General features: G+C 42.7%; 1 protein-coding gene across 3 annotated transcripts in view; it reads right to left on the bottom strand.

Moving 5' to 3' along the window:
• EGF (epidermal growth factor) overlaps positions 1-25,185 on the bottom strand; it is an 88,217-nt gene that overhangs the window by 40,786 nt on the left and 22,246 nt on the right. For all 3 annotated transcript variants that reach the window (XM_073340890.1, XM_073340892.1, XM_073340893.1), the window contains 6 exons: positions 24,083-24,313; positions 21,336-21,538; positions 15,695-15,820; positions 14,314-14,436; positions 2,436-2,558; positions 211-336 (listed from right to left, as the gene is read on the bottom strand). In XM_073340890.1, coding sequence (XP_073196991.1) covers positions 211-336; positions 2,436-2,558; positions 14,314-14,436; positions 15,695-15,820; positions 21,336-21,538; positions 24,083-24,313 — 932 coding nt within the window. The remainder of the gene's footprint in view (positions 1-210; positions 337-2,435; positions 2,559-14,313; positions 14,437-15,694; positions 15,821-21,335; positions 21,539-24,082; positions 24,314-25,185) is intronic.

The raw sequence follows: 25,185 nt of genomic DNA, 5'->3' as shown, positions 1-25,185 counted from the left end.
TCTGTTGCAAGGGAGACTGAACTATGTAGTTATGTACGTCGTGATATATTTCACCATGTTTTATTTTCCCAAACTACCAATATTCCTCAAATTCATTCCAATTAATTAAAAAATGTTAAAGAGTGATCCAAAATACCCAATCCCCTTTAAAAGTTGTTATAACTTTCTTGTTATATGGCCAGGAATATCCAGGAACACTTCAATACTGACCTATAGCAGTGCAGTGTCTTTTATCCCCCTGCAGCTTATATCCAGGAAAACAACCACACTCCCAGGAAGATGGACTTAAAGAGGTACAAATCTGGCTACATCCACCATTATCCAGAGATGTACAACCTTAAACAGAGCATTTTTTAAGAATTAAATTGTAGTTATAATATAAAACACTATAAAATCACAAGTATCAGCAACAGAACAACCCATACAATTATGATTTCAACTATGAGATAGATTTTATTGTTGCCAAAGATTTTCCGCATTATTGTTAAAGGCCAAAGGTTACCAACATGGGTGAACATGATCAGCTCCTTCTGTTACATCTCCTGTTGAAGATTTACAACAGGGGCAGTAGGACATATGAACAGAGTTTGCAGGTGTTGATTATTTAAGTCAGCTTATTTTACTCAACAGAACTCTAGTCAAATCTACAGAAAGTAACTACTTCCATCAGACACTGAATATTTGTGCTTTGTCCCATGGTACAGCAAATTAAAGCCATTCTCTCACCAGAAGATGAAATGGGTTAGGGTAATTAAGCAATGAAACTCATTGATCTTCTAACTTGACAGGCCAGAACATCATGTTTTGTTGTTTCATTTTCTAAGCTTAAGCCACCTTGTTGGGAGAATGGAGAGTGCAAATGATTTACTAGATTTAAAAAAAATAAATCACTGCACAGCCCTACCCATACCAAAAGAGACCATTCCTCCACACGAGCTAGCGTGATAAAAATACCTGGGTGGATGTTGCAGCACATGCCAGCCACCTGAGGACAGACCGAGGAGGGTTGGTTGGTCTTGTACTTGAACAGCTAGACCAAGCCACTACCTGTGCCACAAATGTCTAAAGCAGGGGTGGGCAAACTTTTTGGCCCGAGGGCTACATTGGGGTTGCAAAACTGTGTGGAGGGTCGGGTAGGAAAGACTGTGCCTCACCAAACAGCCTGGCCCCACCCCCTATCCACCCCCTCCCACTTCCCGCCCCCTGACTGCCCCCCTCAGAACCCCTGACCCATCTAACCCCTGCTCCTTATCCCATGATGGCCCCCTCCCTGGACCCCCCGCCCCTATCCAACCCCCTCTGCCCCTGACTGCCCCGACCCCTATCCACAGCCCCGCCCCCTGACAGGCCCCCCGGGATTCCCACACCTATCCAACCGCCCCCTGCTCCCTGTCCCCTGACTGCCCCCTGAGACCCCCCAGCCCCGGCCCTCTTACCATGCCACTCAGAGCAGTATGTCTGGCAGCTGCACCACCCGGCCGGAGCCTGCTGCGCTGCCCTGCAGGGGCACACAGCCCCACCACCCAGAGCCCTGCCCACGCGGCAGCATAACTGCGGGGGAGGGGGACTGCAGTGGGGGGCAGGGGGCGAGCCTCCCTGGCTGAGAGCTCAAGGGCCGGGCAGGAGGGACCCACGGGCCAGATGTGGCCCGCAGGCTGTAGTTTGCCCACCTCTGGTCCAAAGGCACACACCCAGCTGCAGTGCAGACATACCCATTGGCTACATAAACTGACTCAACTGAGCCACACTGCCTAAAACTATCCCCACCCCCTTGACCCTTCTTAGATCATGGCTCCTATAACACTCCAAAATATGGAGGAGCTGTAAAGGGGCCCCCAATGGCCCAGGGGGAATTCCTGTGACACCAAAACTTCACAGGGCCGGCAAAGTAGCCCTACACAGTCCCCCCATTGGGAGCAGGTGTCAGCAGTGGAGGGCAAGTAACAAAAACGCTTTATACTACAGCTATTCAGGCCTCACAGCAGCCCATAGGCAGCTGAGCTAAGGCTGACATAAGTTAGACAGCCCAGAATCTGGGAAACTGCAAAGTCACCTCTGCTAATCCCCACCACCACCTTGTTCAACTTTTGAGCTGTATTCTCTGTGCTGTGCCTGCTGAGAGACTCTGCCAAGGGGAAATTGTTAATGTGTGTATTCCGGAACAAACATCTGTGGAGCGTCCAGATTAGCATTTACAAAAAGGGCAAGCAGAATACGGCCTGAGGAGGTTCAAATGCCGCCGGCAAGAAATGCTTATTGGTACAGATGAGTTCTGTTCATCCAATCAAAGAGCATGATTCTCAGCTGCCTTGCACAGTCATCCTCAGCTGCACAAAGCTAGTGTGAAACACCATCACCCAGCTTTGGTGCTCAGCACCAGCAATAAACACAGACTTTAGCACTCATTAAAGCAAGAAAAATGTTAATAATCCTACCTGAGCATGTTTTGCCATCTACTCTGAGCACTGATCCCTCAGGACAGAAGCAAACAGGCCCTCTAGATGTTTCAAGACAACCATGGCTGCATTCAGTGTGATTATTTTCACAGGAAATGAGCTCTGTAGTAATTTGAAAAGGAAAAGGGTTCAGAACACATACTAACTTGACAAAGGTTAATCAGCATTTTTAAACAGGCACAACAAAGATTCATGTGTGGACACAGCCAGGATAAGATTTCTATTTGCTTTTCAAAATCTCTATCAAGTATAATGGAGGAGAAAGTTGAAATAGTTGCTGTGCTCTGAAGCTGTTAATATGTACCCTGTAATTTTAAACTTTCCAAAATTTTAGTGTGGTGTCAGCAAAGTAGCAGCAATTAAAGATACACTCACCTGTTGCATGTGAAACTGACCCAGTTACTGAACAGGGGCAGGGGCTTTGAAACTGTGAGGAAGGCTCATCTGAAGAGAAGGATGGTCTTGTGGGTAAGGCACTGAACTGGAAATTAGGAGATGTGGGTGCAATTCCCAGCGCTGCCCTGTATTCCCTGTGTGACCATGAGTAGTTAATCTACTCAGTGCCTCAGTTTTCCATCTGTAAAGTGCTTTATACAGGGACAACACTCTTTGTTTTGTCATTAGACCATAATTCAGAAAGGCACTTAAGCACTGAAGTCAATGGGAACTACTTATGTTCTTCGAGTTAGGCATGTGCTTAAGTACCTTTATGAATCAGGACCTTAGATCATAAGGTTTTCCCGACAGGGACCATCTCTTACTTCTGTACACACAGTGCCTATCTCAACAGAGCCCTGATCTCAGCTAGGGCCCCTAAGGGTATGTCTACACAGCAGTTAAACACCCATGGCTGGCTTGGGTTAGCTGGCTTAGGCTGCGGGGCTGTAAAATTGCTATGTAGACATTTGGGCAAGGAGGGAGGGTCCCAGAACCCGGGCTCCAGCCCGAGCCCAGACATCTACACAGCCTGAGTCCTGCAAACCCAAGTCAGCTGACCCAGGCTAGCCACGGCAGTGCCACAGGTCTTTTATTCCAGTGTAGAAGTTCCCTAAGGGTAGGTCTACACTGCAATATAAGCTCAGGCTTAGCAGGACTCAAATAGTGGACCCTGGGTTACAGAAACCAGGGCTTGAGCATCTACACTGATTGTCAACCCTACATTAAGAATTTTCTAACTTGGGTGCAAACCTGGGGCTCTGCCATCCACACTGCAGCATACAGAACTGAGTCAAACCAACCATATCCCAGACTCCCTAGTGCCCTCTTGAAATGTGGCTGCTCTCGCCCTTTGACCATGGTGTACTGTAAGAAAAAAAGACTGTCCACCCTGTACATTACAGGAAGTTTGAACAGCCAACCCACACATCCTGCCGAGCCACCATTTTAGTCTGTACGCTCCAGCTTGTAGAGCCAGCAACACGGAGGAGGTGCCATTTGAAGAACGTCTCTTACTTGCACTTTAGGCAGAGCTTCTGTGAGTTTCAGGTGGACATTTTGGCAGCACTTTCTGACCCACCAAAGGCACCTGACAGAGCTAATGATGTAGCAGGAGGAAGAAGACACAGACATGGCAGACTCGAACTGGCTGATGCTACTCATGACACTTGGCATAGCTGCTGAAGCCCCCTACGTAGGCTGGGTTTCATTAGGCAGGACCACATCATCATGCAGACCTGGGATGACCAGCAGTGCATCCAGAACTTTTGGATGAAGAAAGCTACATTTCTAGTGCTCTGCGAGCAGCTTGCCCTGATCCTCCAGTGTAAAGACACACAAGGGTAGCCAGTGCCCGTCCAAAAGCAGGTTGCTATAACTGGAAGCTGGCTACCCCAGAATGCTATACATCTGTCAAGGTTCCTCCCCCACTCTGAACTCTAGGGTACAGATGTGGGGACCTGCATGAAAAACCTCCTAAGCTTATCTTTACCAGCTTAGGTCAAAACTTCCCCAAGGTACAAAATATTCCACCCGTCGTCCTTGGACTGGCCGCTACCACCACCAAACAAATACTGGTTACTGGGGAAGAGCTGTTTGGACGCGTCTTTCCCCCCAAAATACTTCCCAAAACCTTGCACCCCACTTCCTGGACAAGGTTTGGTAAAAAGCCTCACCAATTTGCCTAGGTGACTACAGACCCAGACCCTTGGATCTTAAGAACAATGAACAATCCTCCCAACACTTGCACCCCCCCTTTCCTGGGAAATGTTGGATAAAAAGCCTCACCAATTTGCATAGGTGACCACAGACCCAAACCCTTGGATCTGAGAACAATGAAAAACATTCAGTTTCTTACAAGAAGACTTTTAATAAAAATAGAAGTAAATAGAAATAAAGAAATCCCCCCCCTGTAAAATCAGGATGGTAGATATCTTACAGGGTAATTAGATTCATAACATAGAGAACCCCTCTAGGCAAAACCTTAAGTTACAAAAAAGATACACAGACGGAAATAGTTATTCTATTCAGCACAATTCTTTTCTCAGCCATTTAAAGAAATCATAATCTAACACATACCTAGCTAGCTTACTTACTAAAAGTTCTAAGACTCCATTCCTGGTCTATCCCCGGCAGAAACCAGCATATAGACAGACACACAGACCCTTTGTTTCTCTCCCTCCTCCCAGCTTTTGAAAGTATCTTGTCTCCTCATTGGTCATTTTGGTCAGGTGCCAGCGAGGTTACCTTTAGCTTCTTAACCCTTTACAGGTGAGAGGAGCTTTCCCCTGGCCAGGAGGGATTTCAAAGCAGTTTACCCTTCCCTTTATATTTATGACAACATCCATTGCCAACCAGTTTGGTGTTGGAAAATCAATGGTGGGTAAAGTTGTGGCAAAGGTTTCTGAGGCAATCAGACATCTGGTTTATCCCAAGATGGCAGGCATAAAAGATATTCCTGAAGTAATTGCTGGTTTTGAGAGAATGGGGTTTTCAAACTGCACTGGGGCCATTAATGCAACTCATATGCCCATAGTTTGCCCTCCTCAAGGAGTACACAAACCACAAAGGGTACTACCACATTGTTATGCAGGCCCTTGTGGACACAGAGGTGAATTTATGAATGTCAACAGGGGGCTGCACTGGGAAAGTTCATAATGCCATGGTTTTCTGCCCATTGGGAGTCTGCATTCATGGACAGGCTGGTACACTATTCCCACCAAATGACATTGTCATAAACAGAATTAATGTCCCCACTGTTATTCTAGGGGACCCTGCATGCCCTCTTTTGTCTTGGCTTATGAAACTGAACCTGACTCCAGAGGCCCTGGCAAAAGATGCATTGATTACACTCTGAGCAGTTGCAGAATGCATTTGGTAGTGTGAAATCCTGTTGGAGATCACTGCATACTCTTGGATTCCAGTGTCATCAATGCTGTGAGCATTACTGTGGCTTGCTGTGCTCTTCACAATCTTTGTGAAGCCAGAGGTGAACCTTTATTATTTTAAATACAAAGTGTATGAAGTGATGCAGTGACAGCAATAAACTTTCTTGACAAAATAAAGAGATTTATTTATAAATATGCATTCGAAAAGTACAACATTCACCCATTGCCAGGCAGGCCAGCTGCCATTATCTCACCACTACTTAGCAAAACCAAGAAGTGTATGGACAAGGGCAAGCAGTGAAACCATATACAAGACAGAAACCCCTTACCACTACATGTCCCTTGGGCCCCCATTCTCCTTTCCCTTCTTTCCCTATTTGCCATGCACCTGGCACCGGGGGAGAGGTGGAGGCACCCCCTGCCCTGCTCAGCCACTCATGGAGCCCAATTGCCTAGGTCACCCAGCCATGGAGTTTTTCAAGCTTTTTCTGGACTGCATCTCTTGGTACCACACAGGGGACTCACGCTGTGGTGTGGGTCATGCAAGCAGAAACCAGTACTCTTGTTACTTTTAGCGGTATTAACCGCTCAAACCGTTCTTTCTCCCTTAGCCACCATTCCTGTTCCAGGAACTGCACCGAAACCCTGTCCTCAAGCTGTGCAGCTAGCCTGAGCCTTTCCTCTCACCATGCCTTTCCTCTAGCCACAAGTTCCTCTGTCTGATACTGGACCTGCTTGTTGGCCCTGTCCAGAATTCCAATCAGAAGTTCAGCATGGAAACACTTCCTCTTGGAATGGCTCATGAAGATACACTGGCTCAGACTTCTGTTGCGGTGTGGGTGAGCTGCAGAGGTACTGCAGCCAGTAGATGTTGAGGGAGCTGGAACAGGACAAGACACGAGGTTATTGTCTCAAATAGCTCAATGCAGGAGCACAGAAAAAATCCTTCTGGAATTTCAAAGACATAAAATGTTACTTTCCAAACTAAACTTCAATATTTTGTGAGAGGGATACTTCAGATCACAGAAGGCCTCTGGACACAGCCTGGTTAATCACAGTGAAGTAAGTGCATAGACCATGGTAAGTTAAAAATGCAAAATTGTTTTTCGCTTTCTTAAACCTTGCAGAACTATTTGGGTTGGGTGCGGGTGGGTGCCGCTCAGTGGCCACGCTGCAAAAGCTTCTTCTATCATTTCAGGCCTTCCAACATTTTGGAGGACATAACAGTTCTTGTGGCTGATTGGTAAAGGGAGATGTTATCCCGAACTGCTGGTGGGAAACCTGCAGTGTGTGCAACTGAAATATTCGCACATATAGTGACTGAACAACATATCTATGAGTGAAGTGGGCTGGTCAGCTACTGAGGTGGCCCTGGAAAATATTCTCTTCTCCAAAATGCTACTATGTATCTGGAGTTCCTGCTTCAGGAAAAGTTTGCAACTATCAACGCCTGGGATTGGGTCAAAATTCATGAGGGAAATCAACAGGATGCTGCATTAGCTTCCACAAGGCTTAGCCTGTTATGGCTGCATGGAAACACCCAGAACTGCACAGCCATCTTCCTTACCCCTCTGCCTCCTGCCACGTTTCTGTACAAAATTTCAATGCCCAGTCAAATTTGGCACCTCTGGATTTTGTCACCTATGTTGCATGGACTGCCTTTTGCTGAAAGTGGACTAGAATCACTGTTTCCAGGTGGCTTGTTACGTCGTTCAGTGGTTACAGAACGGCATACTTACAGACATGGCGATGTACGATTATTATTTTTAAGGAACAGGAATGCCCTAGCAAAAATCTGTGCCGTCTCAAATAAATATTCACTTTCAAGGTGTTTTTACTGTTTTGCATTTTCTGGTCACCATTTTGAACGCCACGCGGTGGAGGAAGAGGGAGCCAAGCCGCTGGTGGCAGACAATCGGCCATTAGCAGATACATGTGCTGGGGCTTCTAATAACTTTTGCATTGGTTCATCGAATGGAAATCCCTCCCATTATAGTATCAACAAACATTAAAACGGAGCCGGAAACTTACCACACTCAGGGCAGTTTCTGTTCCTTCTGTGTCTGCTGCAGGCTCCACAGCAGACTGCTCCCCAGGGGTGGCATCAAACAGCTCCTCAGAGTATGGCCCCTAGATGTGCTGCTCCTCTGGGACCGGTTTCAGCAACAGAGTCACTTCACTGTCCGCACTCAGCACCTGCTGCTGACTCCCATCCCAACGGTCCCCATGCTGGATTCTGGGGCCAGCAGAGCATTGTCCTGGCTGACCATCACGTACCACAGTTGGGTCTCTGCTTGGCACACTGTCCAGCACCTGATCAAACGCTTCATAAAATGGACATGATGTCAACGAGTCACCTAAGGTGTGGTTCTTGTTCCTGGTTTTCCTGTCAGCTCCATCCTAAACCACTTCATCTGCTCCCTTCGCTGGTCACCACTCCATTAAATTTGCAACACTGCCAGCTTCTTTGCTATTTGCTGGCATGTGTGGTTATTCCTGGTACTTTTACTCAAGTCCACAGTTTTGCTGGCCTCACACCAAAGATTTACCAACATCCGACTATGTTCCTGTGATCATGAAGTAGTCATGCAACAGACCTCTTCTGCTCAGTCTCTATTGCAAATAGAGAAGGCTGTCGGATGGTGTACTTGCCCGAGTGTTCAGATGACAACAGAAGGGTTAAACGCTGACTCACCGAGCTGCTGCACTACACCAAGGGGGGCTGCGCTTCCATTTCCCTGGAGTCAACTGGAGATTCTTGAGATAAAAGAATAAAGGCAGCTGGGCCATGGATCGTAGACACTGATGCAAGGCTAGTCACCCGCTGTCCTGAGTCTCTGTCATTGTCACAATGTCATCGCTGCTATTTTTAGCTCAGCAGCTCGAACGAAGCTAGCACAAGTCTGTCTACCCCTGCTGGGAGGCGCTCTCTCAGCTGCAGTGTAGGTATATCCTAAGTGCTACAGTAATGCAAACAATAAATAATAATGGTAACTAAAGGGAGAAGTACGTGGTGGGAAAAACCTAGAGCTACCCATGCATGCCCTTCCCCCGTTCAGCCATCATAAGAAACTGATCACATGGGATACAATCACCTGTTCCCAACATTTGATCACTGATCCAAAGAAGAGTGGGGGGGAAATAAAAAAAAATTAAGTTCCTTGCCAATATGCCATGAAGGAAAATTTCTTCCTTGCAGTATATTGTTGGTTAATTCAACCATGCGCATATGAATAAAAATCACCAGATTAGCAGCTAATCCCACTAATATCCAATTAATATGGTGTGGTCCTGGTTACTTAAGGTGCTGTCTGTCTCTTTAAATACTGCTACAACTACTGTGATAATTCCTCCAGACATAGCCTGTATTTAACCATTAGGGATTGGAAATGCAGTGTTCTGACTCTGGAACACATTCTCTCAGTCCACCAGAGTCTTAACTATTGATCTTCCAGGCACACAGGAAAGGTGAGATACCATGTAACTATTCCTCTTGGCAAGGGATTGTAAATTGTCATCAGTCTCAGTAACCATTATACTGCCTATTGTGGGCAGAAGACTTGTTATGCGTCTTTCAATTCTTTTGGTAAATTCAGGAAGAGGTTCATAATATGCATATATTTATAAATAAATACAAAGAATTATTCCTTTTTTCTTGAATATCATTAAGGTAAATTACTTCCTGTGAAAACACAGAACTGACAGGACTTTCTATCACAACTGTTGACAGTGCCAGCTACTGTACATCTTTAGGTTTCCCTCATTAATTCTCTTTTCCTTTCAAGTAATTAGACAAGAACAGCTCTAGATGTCCTCCTTCCAGCCAACATTTGTTTCTTTGCACTGTCTTAGTACCGCATGGCAACATCTGTTGGGAGGGACTGAAACTGGAACAAATGCAGGTTTCCCACAGATGCTTCTGTGTCTGCTGGTTTGAATGGTACATAGCTGCTGTAAATATTCCTTATCCAAGGCAACTGTGCTCTGCAATGCATTTTTCTGACCTCTTAAGTACCTTGAAAGAGGTCTAGAAACTGACCTTACATTAATACCCTAATAGGAATTTATGGCTTTAGAATGAAGAGACTTATATAATAAGCAGGGAATCATTAAAGTTTCAGGCTACTGTGTGGGCTTCCACTATTCCATCTCGCTGCTTAGTTGAGAGAATGTGCTGGTGTTGTGATTATGTGCGCACTATATGGGGTGGGAGTCATTTTGTATTATAGAAGTTACAGCAATAATCTAGGGGTTAAATTAATCCATGCTTGGTCCGTTGCCTGTCTCAGAAGCAGATTATCTTCGTCTTACCTTATATCACTGTTCAGCACTTAAATACTAAGCTGATAGGCGCCTTGGATTGACAGAGTGATGAGCAGCGTTGAAAACGTTTCCAGTCCCAAGTAGTTGCATGTAAAATAGTACCACAAATAAATTACCCCAAGAGAGGGATAGATTGCAATAGGGCCTCCTCTCTAAGCCTTTGCATTCCATGCAAGGGCCTGTCACAACCACAGTCCCTGAGCTCAGTAGAGCACAGCAACTTCTCCTCCCTCTGTGTGCCTCTGGGTTCACACTTCCTCCAAATGGAGGTGCAGAGAAACAGAGCAAAAGCTCCCAAGCAGGCCAGATGCACCAAGAGAAGCAGACTGTACCATCCTACAGTACCATAGTGCAGCCTCCCCCATCCCACCGGGCACCAAAATGGGCTTATACCTTTTGGAGCATACTACTCCTGCGAGAGAGCAGTGCCTTATCCCCTATTCCTAAATGCCACAACTAAGCCCAGGACAATCTGGGGATGAGTGCCAGACTAGCAGCCAATAGTAACATGCTGTGAGAGTGAGATTTCATGAGATACAGAACACACCCAAATTGCTAACTTGCGAAAAATAACAGTGGCATGTACAGTGGTGAAATGAAACCCCTTTAAAATACACCTGGGAAACAGAGGTAGCACTGAATTTTCACAGGACAACTCCTCCCCACAGACCCATTATTTTAAACAAATTTTCTTCTTTCTCCCATGGGTAAGTGTAGCATGTAAAAGAAAAGGCATTTTCCAACCACAGTCTGAAAACAAACACAGCACCGGTAGAGGGGACGTAATACACATGCATGCTTATCCTAAGCAAGCACGAAGGGAAAGCCAGTTAAAGAGCCCAGTTGTACTGGTAACCACACAGACTTTCCAAGCCCATGTTTCCAACCAACTTTCCAAGACACACCTAAGGATCATTGTATCTGTGTAAATCTTGAATGGAGGGTTACAGAATTTTAGGGCTTCAACAAAGGTACATAGTAGACTGCACCACAGGCATGACTGCCCCATGTCCCCTCCTGGTCAAACATAGTGATACAGGCACTCTTTGCCTCAGTCTACTCCTCTGATGTAGGTTCCCCCAGCCTTCCCCTCACAGGGCAGAACTGGTGAGGTGGCTGGGCCCTCCAGCCAAGTCACAAAACAAATGTAACCCCTTCTGAGATAACAAAAGTCCAGACAAACAAAAGATTCCACCACCCCTTCTGGGCTACCTTTAAATCTTCCTTGCTCCATCAGAGAGCAGATTCCCAGGCTGCTTTTCCTAGAATCACCCTCACAGCTGTCTGGAATTCCCTGCTTCTAGCAAACCCCCTTCCATGAAAGCCTAACCTGTTCCCTGGAGTTCCTCCCGGTCAGCCCTAGAAGACCCAGGTGTTCATCAGGCTACCTGCTGACCCTATTTTTCCCTCCTCCTCAGGCTGGAAGGCAGTTAGTTATGGTACAGGTAGGGGTGATTGAACAGGGCTGGCTCAAGGCCTCCAGACCTTTAAAGGGGCAGGCTGTTAAAATCTGTTGTCAGCAAACTTATGCAAAATCACTTTACAAGAGATGCAAAGCATGGTGCACATGTCACACCCTGCATACCTCACCCCACATCAGCTGGGTTGGGAGTTTAATGGGACCAGCCGGAGGAATGCTGCCCTGTGTCCTGACTGGCTCAGTCCTGGGAGAGGAACACTCACCCCTCTCTCTGTAGGCATTTCTCCTGCTGGGCCAAGAGCAGCCAGCAAAGACAGAGAAAATGTGGGTGTACTGGAGAACTCCCTCTTGCTAGTTATTGTGTAAAACTGTGTCCTCTCATCGTGACCCCTCTCTTCACCTAGTAGGGATTAAAACACTGTTTACCCCACAATTATGTTAATCATACCTCCATGATGCCTGATGCTTTATCCCACCTCTGTGCACTGTGTGGGGTGGGGAGGGTTCACCTTTGTTTCCTGACCAAATTAGCTAGGTACACAAAATTACTTTCGAGTTCCCACATACAGTAGGGATTTAGGTGTTCATATTCCCAAGTCTTACACTCAGCAGCTAGATCTGCCTCACAGAAATGGGTGTAGAGGCACTTACGCTCGGATCCTCAATGATTCCAATGGAAATTAGGAACCCAATGGGCCTCAGATACTATGGTGATTATGAGTGTGGTAAAAGAACCTACGTAGAGCAGAACAGAATAGAATCATGGCGAGGAATAAAAACTAAAAGAAATATGTGTGTGGCCAAATGCCATCTTGGCTGGGCAACTCTAAATGAATGAAACTATGACTAAAAAATTAGACCAATCAAACATAAATAAAACACTGTTGAAATTACTTGATTGATCCAGATCAGTTACCAAAATGCTTCTAAAGACCTGGAGTAGCAAAAAGGGAAATTTTAAAACGATATCCCATTAGACCAACTGATTGGGAATATATGAGCTTGTCAAATTCATAACCCTGCAGAGAAACAAATCTAGAAAAGTGTGTCATAAGGAGATCATTTCACATCACAGCCAGAAGATATGAAGGGTCTAACACAAGGATAATATTACACAGAAAAACAAAAAAAGCAGAATTCCTAACCTTTCGAACTACAAAGGTTATGATCAGAACATCAATTTATAGAAGATATTCCAAGAAAAAGAAGGTTTCAGAGTAGCAGCCGTGTTAGTCTGTATCTGTAAAAAGAAAAGGAGTACTTGTGGCACCTTAGAGACTAGCAAATTTATTAGAGCATAAACTTTCGTGAGCTACAGTGAGCTGTAGCTCACGAAACCTTATGCTCTAATAAATTTGTTAGTCTCTAAGGTGCCACAAGTACTCCTTTTTTTTTTTCAAGAAAAAGAAATTATCCTACTTTCCATTTTGATATATCAGAGCATATTGGATACTTACTCCAAGAGTACGCATTATATGTATTTCATATAACATAAATACTAGGAACTGTAAGATGTGAATCTATAGAAATGATTGGCTCAGCTTCACAATGATATATGTCAGAAAATGACAATCTTTCTATCGCTGGGGAATGAAATTGAGGTATGATTTCAATTTTCATGCTTTGGGGATATATTATTTCCATTATTAATCAACCACAGGAATCTATATTATGTTAAACATTATGGTTCATTGTACTATCTGCAAGCTGTTTTAAGCCGGATAAGCACACAACATATGTTTATATGGCTAAGAGTATTTGGCATCTTTCCTACCCACATATGCTATGTTCTAAATACATGTTACTTGTTGTCTTGTATTAGGGTTATACCACCTATAGAATACCCCAGTAAATGGAAAATAATACCTCACTAAATAAAACAAAAATCACTCAAAAAGAGATTTCTTGGATATAATCACTTCTGTACATGGCCATGAGAAGTGAGAGGATGTTGTAATTTAACCTAACTGCTAGAAATGTTTGTCATTTTCCCAAAAATCATCTCAAGGTTGCTATCATTTGAAAAACTCTTCAGGAAAAGTTCTCCAAATAAGTCAGAAGTCCAAAGTCCACAAGACTCCTACCTACCCACACAAGTGAAATCTCTGTGTGCATGTTGGTGAGTTTTATATTATTTTATATGATTACCTCAATTATCATTATCTCAAAATGGATACTCTCTCAGGTTATTCTTAAAGATCTCTTTAAGATCAAGCAAGATAAAAAAAAATCACTACCTCCTACATTCTTTACCTTATATATTGCATTGTGATATTTATCACCACAATGTTGCAAAAACCCATTGTCAACATTGCAAAACTATATACACAGTGACGGATGGGAGAACCCCAAAAGTTGAGGTTCATAGCTTGGAACTGGTTCAGGTAAACATCCTAGGGTTTGGATGCTTAGTTAACTCCTGTAGGCTCCATGAGGCTCACACTTGATTATCCATATGTAACTTATAGTTGGTGCTTAATTTGTAATGAAAGAGGTGCCAGGGCTCAAGCAATTCTTTTTACATTCATAAGTGGAACAGCAAGCTCAGAGGTGCCAGAGCTATGAACTGCCAAGCATAGAGGTGCCGTGGGGCTCAGCCCTGGCACAAATTAAGCACTATTTCTACTTCCTCAAACATGACCTCTAAATTTGGTTCACTGGGTCTAAGCTGACGTGACTTACACATTAAAGGGCTGGAAGAGAGAAATGTAGCAACACTGGAAACACTAGGTTTGTGTAAGTGAGGATTCCAGGATCAGTCCTTAAATGTTTGTGTATTGCAGCTACTTACCATGACATGTTTTTCTATCAGGCAGCAGAATAAAACCTCGTGGGCATGTACAGTAATACGAGCCAGGGATATTTACACATCCCAGAGTGCAGCCGTGGTTCCAAAAAGCACATTCATTGACATCTGACAAGAGAAACAATTGTATGATAGAGTAGGGTCACTATATATTCAATACATGCAATGTCATGGATTAATAAAGCAAAGTAACACAAAGTTCAAGAACACGTTTCAGAGTAGCAGCCGTGTTAGTCTGTATTCGCAAAAAGAAAAGGAGTACTTGTGGCACCTTAGAGACTAACCAATTTATCTGAGCATAAGCTTTCGTGCGCTACAGCTCATTTCATCGGATGCATTCAGTATTTTCCACTGAATGCACCCAATGAAGTGAGCTGTAGCTCACGAAAGCTTATGCTCAGATAAATTTGTTAGTCTCCAAGGTGCCACAAGTCCTCCTTTTCTTTTTGCAAAGTTCAAGAAGAAATTCTTATTTAGTTGTTCTACTGAAGATAGGATATTTCATTTTGTCAAATATGCTGGTCTTAAACTATGAAAAACAAGCTTGTAGAGTTCAGTCAAACAAGCTAGTTACTGTACTGATTTATAATTATGAAGGGTACAAATTTTAAGTGCCTAAGGGCCAATTCTTTTAAAGGTCTTTAGGTGCCTCAGTGACTCAGGGCAAAATTTTCAAAGCACCTTAATGATTTAGGATCCTAAGTTCCACTTTCTAAAGTGATTCAATTTTATTTCAATAGGATTTAGGCACCTAACCTGCTTAGACACTTTTGAAAATCCTACTAGGCACCTATTTGCCTCTTTAAGGGCCTAAATACCTTTATAAATTTGACTCCTGAGTGATTAGTGTGCTTTTATACATTTTATTCTAAAACAAGTTTTACAAATTAAAGAAAAAAGTTCAAAGAAAAATACTGGACTGTTTAATTTGGACTAAAACAAGTGAGGTAAAATTTTGAAAAGTAACAGGTTTAGGATCTTGAGTAACTTTTGAAAATGTGACTGAGGTGCCTACATCACTTAGGCATGTTTTGACCATTTTACCCTTGGAGTTTGATTCATTTGAATTCTTATAAGCATACAAAATTATGCACGCTTATCTGAACATCATTTGACTAATCCAAACTGAGACTGCAACATTTCACAAGAATAGACTTTCTTGTGGTATTTTGGTACTTCTGCTTCTAGACTCAATCAGAACCCGGACACAAGAAAATGAAATATGATAAGGGAAAAAAAAGATAGTAAACTGGAATTTACAGAACCTTCAAAAGAAACATAATTCAAGATTTAAGAAAAGGTAAAAGTGTGGGAGAAAACTTATCCAGCTGCCCCATCCATCCCATGTTTTGAATCTATATATTACCTTCACAGTATTGCCTACTTCTACTTAAAACAAATCCATCTGAACACTTGCACCGATGAGTCTTGGAGTCATCCCTGCAGATGCTTCTCTTGCAGTTTTCTTTGTTCAAATGGCAGGATCTGTGTTCTGGAAGAGTAAATGTTTTCTACGATGGAAATTGATTTATAAAATATAAAATTCAGCTTTACATACAGACCCTGATTTCATTTCATGCGGAAGTCCCATTGATTTGAAAGACAGTTTCATACATGGAGCTACTGCACAATCAGACCCATGATATTCAGTGAGAAAGAAGGACACAAGCATCTTTGATCTCCTCCTCCAAATCCTGCCTCAAAACCCATTCACCATGCTTTCCACCAATGATTTCCACCTTGGGGTTGTCTACTCATTAATTAATTATATTATTAATTATTATTATTATTATTTGCATTGTGGTAGTACCTAGAAGCCCCGTTCTGGATCAAGACCACAATGTGCTAGGCACTGTACAAACACAGAACAAAAAGATGATCCAGGCCCCAAATCTAAAGCTTGCCTTGCCTCAGTCTGTCTTTTAAAACAGCAAAGGAGTAATAGTGGCACCTTAGAGACTAACCAATTTATTTGAGCATAAGCTTTCATGAGCTACAAGTGAGCTGTAGCTCACGAAAGCTCATGCTCAAATAAATTGGTTAGTCTCTAAGATGCCACTAGTACTCCTTTTCTTTTGCAAATACAGACTAACACGGCTGCTACTCTGAAACCTTTTAAAACAGCAGAACTCTTGTTGTATTACTGACATTAGTATTTGTTTTAACTTTTATTGCTCCTTTCCCGACAGTCTTCCTTTGTTACTTTCATGTTCTATGTTTGTACAATTTAGACTATAAAAATTCTTTGGGGAAGGGACTGTGAAGACATCCAAGATTACGGTGCTATGTGTATGTTTAGTGTTCAATAATCATTATAATAACTAATGTGAAGCTTCTTTAATGAACAGAGAATAAAGCCTACTAAGTGGGATCACCTTAGAAACAGTAATAATACTCTAGATGCCCTTTAAAGACCCCTGAAATTCTTCCAGACAGTCCAGGGAGCCACACCAGTAACGGAAGCCATGTGCAGTTTATCTGGATATTGCTTTGTGATATTTAAAGTAGCTGAAGAAGTTGATTGTTTGTGTACTGAGATTGATGTTAATATCTAATAGTGTAGGGTGCCTCTGTCAAAAGTTAAAAATACACTTAATTGAAATAAACCCATCAACTAACCAACCAGCACAAAACAACTCCCAACTATATTTATCCTCATGCTAAACTCCTCTCCTCCAAACAACCCCCAAAGTCCCCACTAAAGCACGCACTGACAGTCAACAAACAGAGGTTATTTTGGACTTTTACTCCAAGGGTCCAGCTAGAGTGCCTCCATCCATCACAGTTGTGGCAGAAAGGCCTGGGAGGAGGGAAGCGGGATCTCCAGTATGTAGGCTCCAAGTCTAGTTAGTGTGTACTGTATTCATCGGCCAATTCTAAGGAAATTCCTTCTCTTTAAAGTTTTGCTTCTTCTAGTGGAAGGCTATTTTAATCCTGCCAGTTAAGAGCAGAGATGCTCTGGGCTCTAACTTGTGCTTCTCTTCGGCCATCTCCACAAACTAGGAAAATAACCTCATCGTCATTTTTGACTTGTAAAATCAAGTCAGCAAGCTACTGTCTAAAAATGAAGCTCCTTGTGCTCCAAAAGGAGAGTGGGGGAAGGCTAAAAGCCATGACTGTGTAGGATCATTTCTGGCCACCTGCCAACACAGGTACTTCCCGGAGGCATCAGGAGAAGGGGCAGAACTGGTTTGGCGGAAGACCCATGGTCGACAGTCAGAGGCTCACAAGATGATTTTTGTTGGTTTGCAAAGTCAGAGGGGTGAGACTCATCTGAGCCAAATGCAAAATGATCCCTCAACCAGAAAAGGATTGTCTGCTTCTGTGATCCACTTTGCTGTCTCCACCTATCTGCACACATACAGAAAAGTGGTCCCTTTACAAAGGGCTTATCACCTTGAGAACAGCATGTATGATATTGCATTCTGTTTCATATGCTAATTATCATTTTATTGCTCTCTGTTGTTTATAGATGGCTAGTAATTAATCATCTACTTTTTTCTGCTGCCTGGACTTCATGGAACATTTGCGGTGAATTGTCTTCCTTGTCAAGGTCATTGTCACTTTGGAGGATGGGGATTCGTTTACCTTATCTACTGTGCGCTACTTATGATGAGACTCAGCAAAGAGTCCTGTGGCACCTTATAGGCTAACAGACGTATTGGAGCACGAGCTTTCGTGGGTGAAAACCTACTTCGTCAGATCAGGCAAAGCATAGCTGTACTGTTGTTGCTGCTGCTGAAGATTAGTATGCAACCATCCCCACCCACACACATGCAGCAAACAACCCTCATGTCACCACACAGGTGAGAACGTACAAGAGAGCTCGTACACGTGCCCTATTTCCAATTCACCCTCTAAATTCAACCACATGGAAAATAGCCTAACAATTGTATTTCATATGTTTTATTCTGCCCAGCCACAATATGGAAAGTGCTGGCCAACTGGTAGAAAGGCACATCAAGAATTACTATTTAATCAAATATGAAAAAGGTTCTTGGTTCAGGTTTGGTTGGAAGTGTCAGAATTTGAGCTGCTTGTCTCAAAGAGATTAGCAACACTATACACTGCTTCCAGTGGACTTTTGTAAAAAAATATCATGGAAATATTTCTATTGGTCTCATGAATGAATGAATCATATAGGCCATTTTCTTCACCATGTCTGCTTTAAGGATCAATGGGAGTTACAGATACTCAGAACCACTGAAAATCAAAAGATTTTTATTTAGGTGTCTATATATGGATTTAAGAACCTAAATTTAGATACCCATATTTGAAATGCTTGACTATAAAAGCTAAAATTGGAGCTAAGTTTTGCCTGACACTAGTATCCCTTTAAACAGAACAGTATTGACAGGGGAAAAAAGATAATTACAGGAGAAATCAGTCTTTGAGATGTTAGGACAACGCTGACAGTCTATAAACTGTAAGTAGAAGTGGCAAGTATTCCAGAGGGGTTATACATTTATCAGCAGCTGAATCTGAAGCTATTTACCTCAGATTCTTTATCATCTGGGAAGAACACTTCCACCTTTCACACTTTGCCCCACAGAACAAAGTTGTTGCATCAGAAGGTTGTGGTATTTACATCATGACATTGTGTGAGTACATTGCCTCGAACCCAAAGCCAAATTAATGTCCTGTTAGTTGTGAAACAAACAGTCATGACAAGCTCAAGACTGTCCTGTGAAAGAAAAAGGGGATACTGGAGGACCTCTCCCAAGCAAGGCATTAATCTAGTGAAAAAAGCCTGCAGCATATAACCCAAATTTGATCTTTGGCAGGAATTGTAGCAGTTAAATATTTCCTGTCAGGTTCTTTTCTACCTGAGGAGAACTTACTTGCCATCTGTGTTATTGTTTTAAATAAGGTTTGATCATTCACATTTAATGCTGTGTTGCAATAAACATTGACTTAGCCTCAACAGGGCATCCAGTTAGAGCCTACATGCTCTCATCTCCAGGTTGCCCTGTTGTAAGATCCCCTATAAATCTCATTTGTGCTCTGGGCTAATTAACCTTCTCAATCCTGGTTCTTGGGCTGGATAAGCTAAGCGATGCACATGTAAAGTCCAAAAGGTTCATCTGGATTGGGCAAGGTAAGCTTCTTTTTCTCCCCATGTATTATAAGAAGCCATTTGGGAGAGGGAAAAAACGCATTACAAGCACTACTTACTTTCATGCTTCTACCAAATTATCCTTGCAGTAAAGCTACAGACAGCATGGTGCATTTAAAAACCTTGACAATTTATCCACTAAGAGAAGCGGGGGAAAAACCCTTTTTCAGTTGAAAAGTGGACACTGAAAAGCAGTATATACTCTCTGGGGGAAAGGTGGGGGAGAATACATTAAAGCTCCGATGAGAAGAGTAAAAGCAAAGTGTCCAGAATCAATAAGCTTTACATTATGTACTTTGCCTCAAGGGAATGCTTATAACCTAGCTGACATCCCCTGGCATTCATTGTGTCAGCAATTATGAACTAGCCAGTTTCTTCTCCCCCCACCCCTTCCACATGCAGACACCCCTATTGGTCAATACCAGCTCAGGATTTAGGAGAAATTATGCAGTACCTTCCAAACCTGGGTCAACTAGTTGCATCACGCTAAGCAATATGCAGACGCTTCACCCTCTGACCCACACCTACCCTGGTCCGGTGGCTGTGTGTGTGTTTTTTCAAAGGGAATGATTCAGTCCGCCAGGTTCAAAGTGACATGTTGTACAGAGCAGTGGAAAAATCTCTGAATAAAGGGACAGGCTCCTTAAGGTCATGGCTGCGTGTTTTGTTGTCATGCAAGCACCTGCCATTTTATTTTAATTGCTAGCATCCCTGCTGCAGCAGAATAAATGCTTGAAGTGAAAATTAAAATATTTCCACAGGCGATACCTCTTGAAGATCTTGGTTTCTACCACTCCATGGTACTCTCCAAGGGGAGAGTGGGCCCAAATATGGCATCGGATGGAGTGAAGGGAGACAAGGGTCAATAGAAGGACAAAAGATATGGGGTAGTTTCCAAGCTATGTTTCAAGAGGGTTTTTTTTACATTATAATTTTTGTTAAGAAATACTCTGTGTTCCTCACCACCTGAGTCGCTCAGAATCACATGGTTCTTCACCTTCCATGGGAGCTGTGGAATTACGATAGTACGCTCTCAGGTGCCTGATTCTCCACTGTCCTGCACTTTGTACAAAAGAAGTGCAAAATCTGCATCTCTGCATCTCAATAATAACCATTCACACCCAGTTGGATACGAATAAATGACTACACAAGGGGCAAGACAGTGGAGAGTCAGGCCCCGTTTTTTTTTCCTCCTCTCCGGGCATTTATAGTGCACCCACCACTGTGGTATTTAGGTGCCATGTTGCAATAGTGGGGATCCCTTCACCTATATTCATCTCAGATCCTACAGTAAAATACCCATGGTGTGCTCACACTTTGAGGTGACTTACTGTAAATCACACAGACTCACGCTTCTTATTTAAAAGTTTCTATTGAAATTCCATATCAGTCCTAGGGTAAACAGTGTGACCCTTAATCCAGTTACTTCAGAGTGGGACTGAGATATACATACATCCTATTGGTTGGAAATTTCATACATTTCTCAGAACAACTTAGGACTGATAGCAAGGTTTTCAATTATGCCTTAGAATGAAAGGTCCACGAGGGGACAGGAATTGAGGAAGTTAGCCTAGAAGGGGCGTTGCCAAGGTGTATGTTTGATATTCTTAGGGATATGCACACACACACACAAAGAAATTAATTCACGTGGATGTTCCTCATTCGTAAATTAATAGAATTAGGATTGTTCTCTGTGTACTTCCTAACTGAAGCTCCTGTTAAAGCCATGCATATTGAGTGAAACCCTGGCCCCAGTGCAGCCCATGGGAATTTTGTCATCGACTTCAAAAGGGCCAGAACTCTTCCTGAAGAAAATTCCATCCTGAAAAATTAAATGGAGCGTGTGACAATATTCTTACACACATAAGAATGTCATTATGTGGTGACTTACCAAAATCTCGAGCATCTGTTCTTGCACCAGGCTGTTTAAATGGATGCACCACTTTTACTTCAGCAGATGGCAAAAATGTTGGTTTCAGGCTGATTGCCACTATAACTTTTCCTGTAAATTTATTGGCTCTCTGGATTGTGCCACTTTTCGGCTCTGAATAGTAGAAGTACTCAGTAAACAGAGATATGCCAAATAAACGGTGTCTGGAGTGGAGAAGAAATAAACAACATTTGATTTCATCCCTATTTAATCATTTGCTTAATGTCTCCTGAAAACATGGAACATCTAGATCAACCATGTTTGCTTCAGATACCCTGACGTACTTTTTAATCAGAAATTAAAATCTGTGAACACGTGATTGAATGGTTTGTGAGGTATGGTATGACCGTTGAAATGTCACTATGGACACAATATACTGTTGTTCACAACATAGCACACAACATACTGCAGATACAGTGGGGCCAGCCAAACCATTACTAACAGCTCCTGCAGCTTGAGTGACTAGTTGACCAGGACTGCCCTGTTTCACAGAGAAAGTCCTGGTATTCTGGCTAACTCTATTGAGCCCATGGTTTAAAACAGACAACACATTATGCCATGTGCCTTTGTGGAAGGAACCATGCCTGTTAAGCATCCCCATTTCTTTAGGAGACTACTGATTTCTAGCACCCTCAGCTGGGTTCCTGACCCTCTCAGGAGCAAGAGAGAGGCTAGAAACGCTGTATAGATGGCTAGTAAGAGCAGTATGCTGGTTTCCATTTCCCAGAACATACACATGGGGAGGAAGGAGGAGACTCTGCCCCTTCCAGAGCTCAAGGGAAAATAATTTTTCCCCTGAGAACACAGGGAAACTCAAAGGAGGAAGTAGGGAGCTAGAGAGATTGGGTTGATGGGATGTGAGTAAATTCAATGGGAGCAACTGATAGAGATTTGACAGTGTGCAGGGAAACTTAGATTTTATGGAAATTGTATGCAAATGAGATGACGCATACTGAAACATACAATTAGGTGGCACTTTATTTGCATAAAACCTCCCAATTTCCAGACCTACAGTCTTAACAGATATGTTTTATGGACCAGACATAGGGCAGTTGATACAAAACACAATTTTTCTAAGGCAGTTTGTCTGAGGAGTATATCATATATACCAGGATGTGATAAAACCTTGTCTACAACAGAGAATTGTACCATTGCAACTTCCATTGGTGTGGCTCTATTGATGTAAGTTGCAATGATGCAGGGCATCCTTAGTAGGCATCCTTTTTTCAAGTGCTTATTGCAATCTGTCCACACAGTAATCCTGTACCATTGCAGAAGCACTAGGGGCCAGATATTTAAAGTGCAGATAGGCACCTAGTAGGATTTTCAAAAGTGCCTGAGTGCCTAATTCTCAAGTCCCATTGATTTCAAAATTGATTGAAACTCAATGGGAGTTAGGTGCCTAGGTTCTTTTGAAAATTCCCACTGGGTGCATATCTGCATCTTTAGGCACTCAAATACATTTAATAATCTAGCCCCTAGATAACAATCCCACAGTTCCTAGAAGATCCCCAGGACTGGTGCCTTAATACAGGAGATATAGACTTTCTAAAGTCCACTGTCCTGGTCTTTCTTCCGCGACTCTTAAAATGTATGCAAAAGGAGCTCAGTCTTGTACAGCTCCTAAAGTGTCCATCATTCGAGGGCATTAACCCTTCTCAGGAAGTGAACAGGATGGCAGAGGGGGCAGGTATTGTAGTATTTGACTGGAACACAGGATGGGGAGGACTGATATACCAGGACCCATGGGGGACAGTTGGTACTGAAAGAGGGGATTTTCCCCTAGCATCTTGAGGTCTATAGGTGAAGGGAACCATTCCTGAGCACCTCCTACACTGTGTAGAGACAGATCTTTACTTATACAGACCTCAGGAAGAAGCCATTGGAAGGGTAAAAGGAACATTCTGGTACAGTGCTGGCAATTACAGGAGAGCAACTGGCAATTACAGGAGTGCAACTTTTTATCCACGTTGTGGTCAGTTCATTACTGCAAAGTGACCTGACACAGAATGCAACAAAAACAAGCCTTGCTCCAAGCAAAAGCAATGTGTACAATTGCAAGCACTCTTGTGTGTTCAATGTCACAAGTGCTTGTAATGCCAAAATTCTCTAGTATAGACAAGGCTTATGATGACCGTTGGTGACGGAGACACTCATTGTCACTAGTTCTGTTTCTCTGGAAATGACCAGAGCAATAAAATCAGCAGAGAATTGGACAATGTGTAGATAGAGTGCTGCCAGGGTCAGGAAAGCCTCCAGATCCAGCAGCTGAAGAGGACAGCAAGATTGTATATGACTATCAGACAGAAGAGGAAGACAAGACATGATTGGTGGTCTGAGCACAGGCTGGAAGCCCACACTCCTGAGTTCTCCTCTGAGCCCACCTGCTGTGACCTGTGGCAAATCAATTAACTTCTTTGCCTCAGTTTCTCCATATATAGGAAGGAGCTAATAATAATACATACCTACTTAACAGGAGAGTCCTGAGGATTAATGAGTTGTCCTTTGCTAAAAGCTTTGAAGATGAAAAGTGCCAAGGAGGAGGAGTATTCAGACAGCAATGAAAATGGGTTGTTTATTCTATTTTCCTATCATCTTCTGAAAATGTTGTGCCATTTTGTCTGTACTTTACAATCTTTATTGTTTCCAGACTCAAAGAAGAAGGGGAAGAGTTTAGTTTCCTTCTATCCAACACAGAAAAAACTTACCGGGCAGAATGTTTGGGCAAATGTATAGAGCCACCATTATAGTCACATGATCCAATGCGTGAAACATCTTTCTCACTATCATACTGGATCCAAAAGAGTCTCATGTCAATAAAATCCAATGAGATGGTCTTTATTTTTTCTGTGGTCCTCAAAACACTTCTCATGTCAGTTCCATCAAGGATTGCTCTGTGAACGCTAGAAAAAGCACCATCTGAAGACCAAAATAAAAACCTAAAGACAAAAATGAGTCATATTTTGAAAGAACTATTTGCAAGATTGTGCAGCAGCTGATGAGTATTATCTGTTATTAACCTCCCTTTTTTTCAGTATTCATTTTTATCACAGTATTCCCAGAACCGAAACTTCTAATTCAGAAGTTGAGTAATACCAAGATATCTGTTGCATAAAGGAAAAGTCAGATATGCAGAAACTGGCTACCAGAAACAGAATGTTTACAAAATACCCTTCTTCAATACTTATGCAGTATCACTTGAAAGTCCATAAAAGATACATATCTAAGCAGATTTGAGTCTTGCTCTTGATATACTGATGCTATTATCCTTTACATCTCTTAAAGACCTTTGAGACTTGCAAACTTCAAGGCTCTCTGTCATTTAGGCAAATAATTTTAATACATTTGTTGCTTATCAGAAACATTTTTAAAAATACCTTTCCTGCTTGTATTTTTTAAAAAGACTGCAGATGTATCAGAAGTGTCAAGTCTAGTCCCCCCTGATTTTGCTGGAGGAGCAGTTGTGGGTCTGAGAGTTTACATATTGGGAGCTCTCTCACTTTAATTGAATGAGTGACCATAATTTCTCCAAAATGTTCATTAGCTATTGGAGTTAAATAGATGTTAACAATTACAAATAAAAAAGAAGTTTTATAAAGTCTGACTAAAAACGGCCCCTGCACTCAGTTCTTAGCTTTCTGCCTCTTGCTCCCCATAATATCATGATTTCACAAGTTCTTCAGTCACTACAGAGACTTCCAGAACAGACAAGATCTGAGCGTTTAATGTATAGGTTAGCAGGAAAATATTTTCTCCTTTATTGTTTTTCTTTATACATAAAAAGTAAATAGGGCTAACACCTTATTTTACT

Source organism: Lepidochelys kempii, chromosome 4 (assembly GCF_965140265.1).
Source record: "Lepidochelys kempii isolate rLepKem1 chromosome 4, rLepKem1.hap2, whole genome shotgun sequence".
Lineage (NCBI taxonomy): Eukaryota > Metazoa > Chordata > Testudines > Cheloniidae > Lepidochelys > Lepidochelys kempii.
The sequence above is the reverse complement of the archived record's forward strand: the minus strand, read 5'-3'. Positions and strand labels throughout refer to the sequence as shown.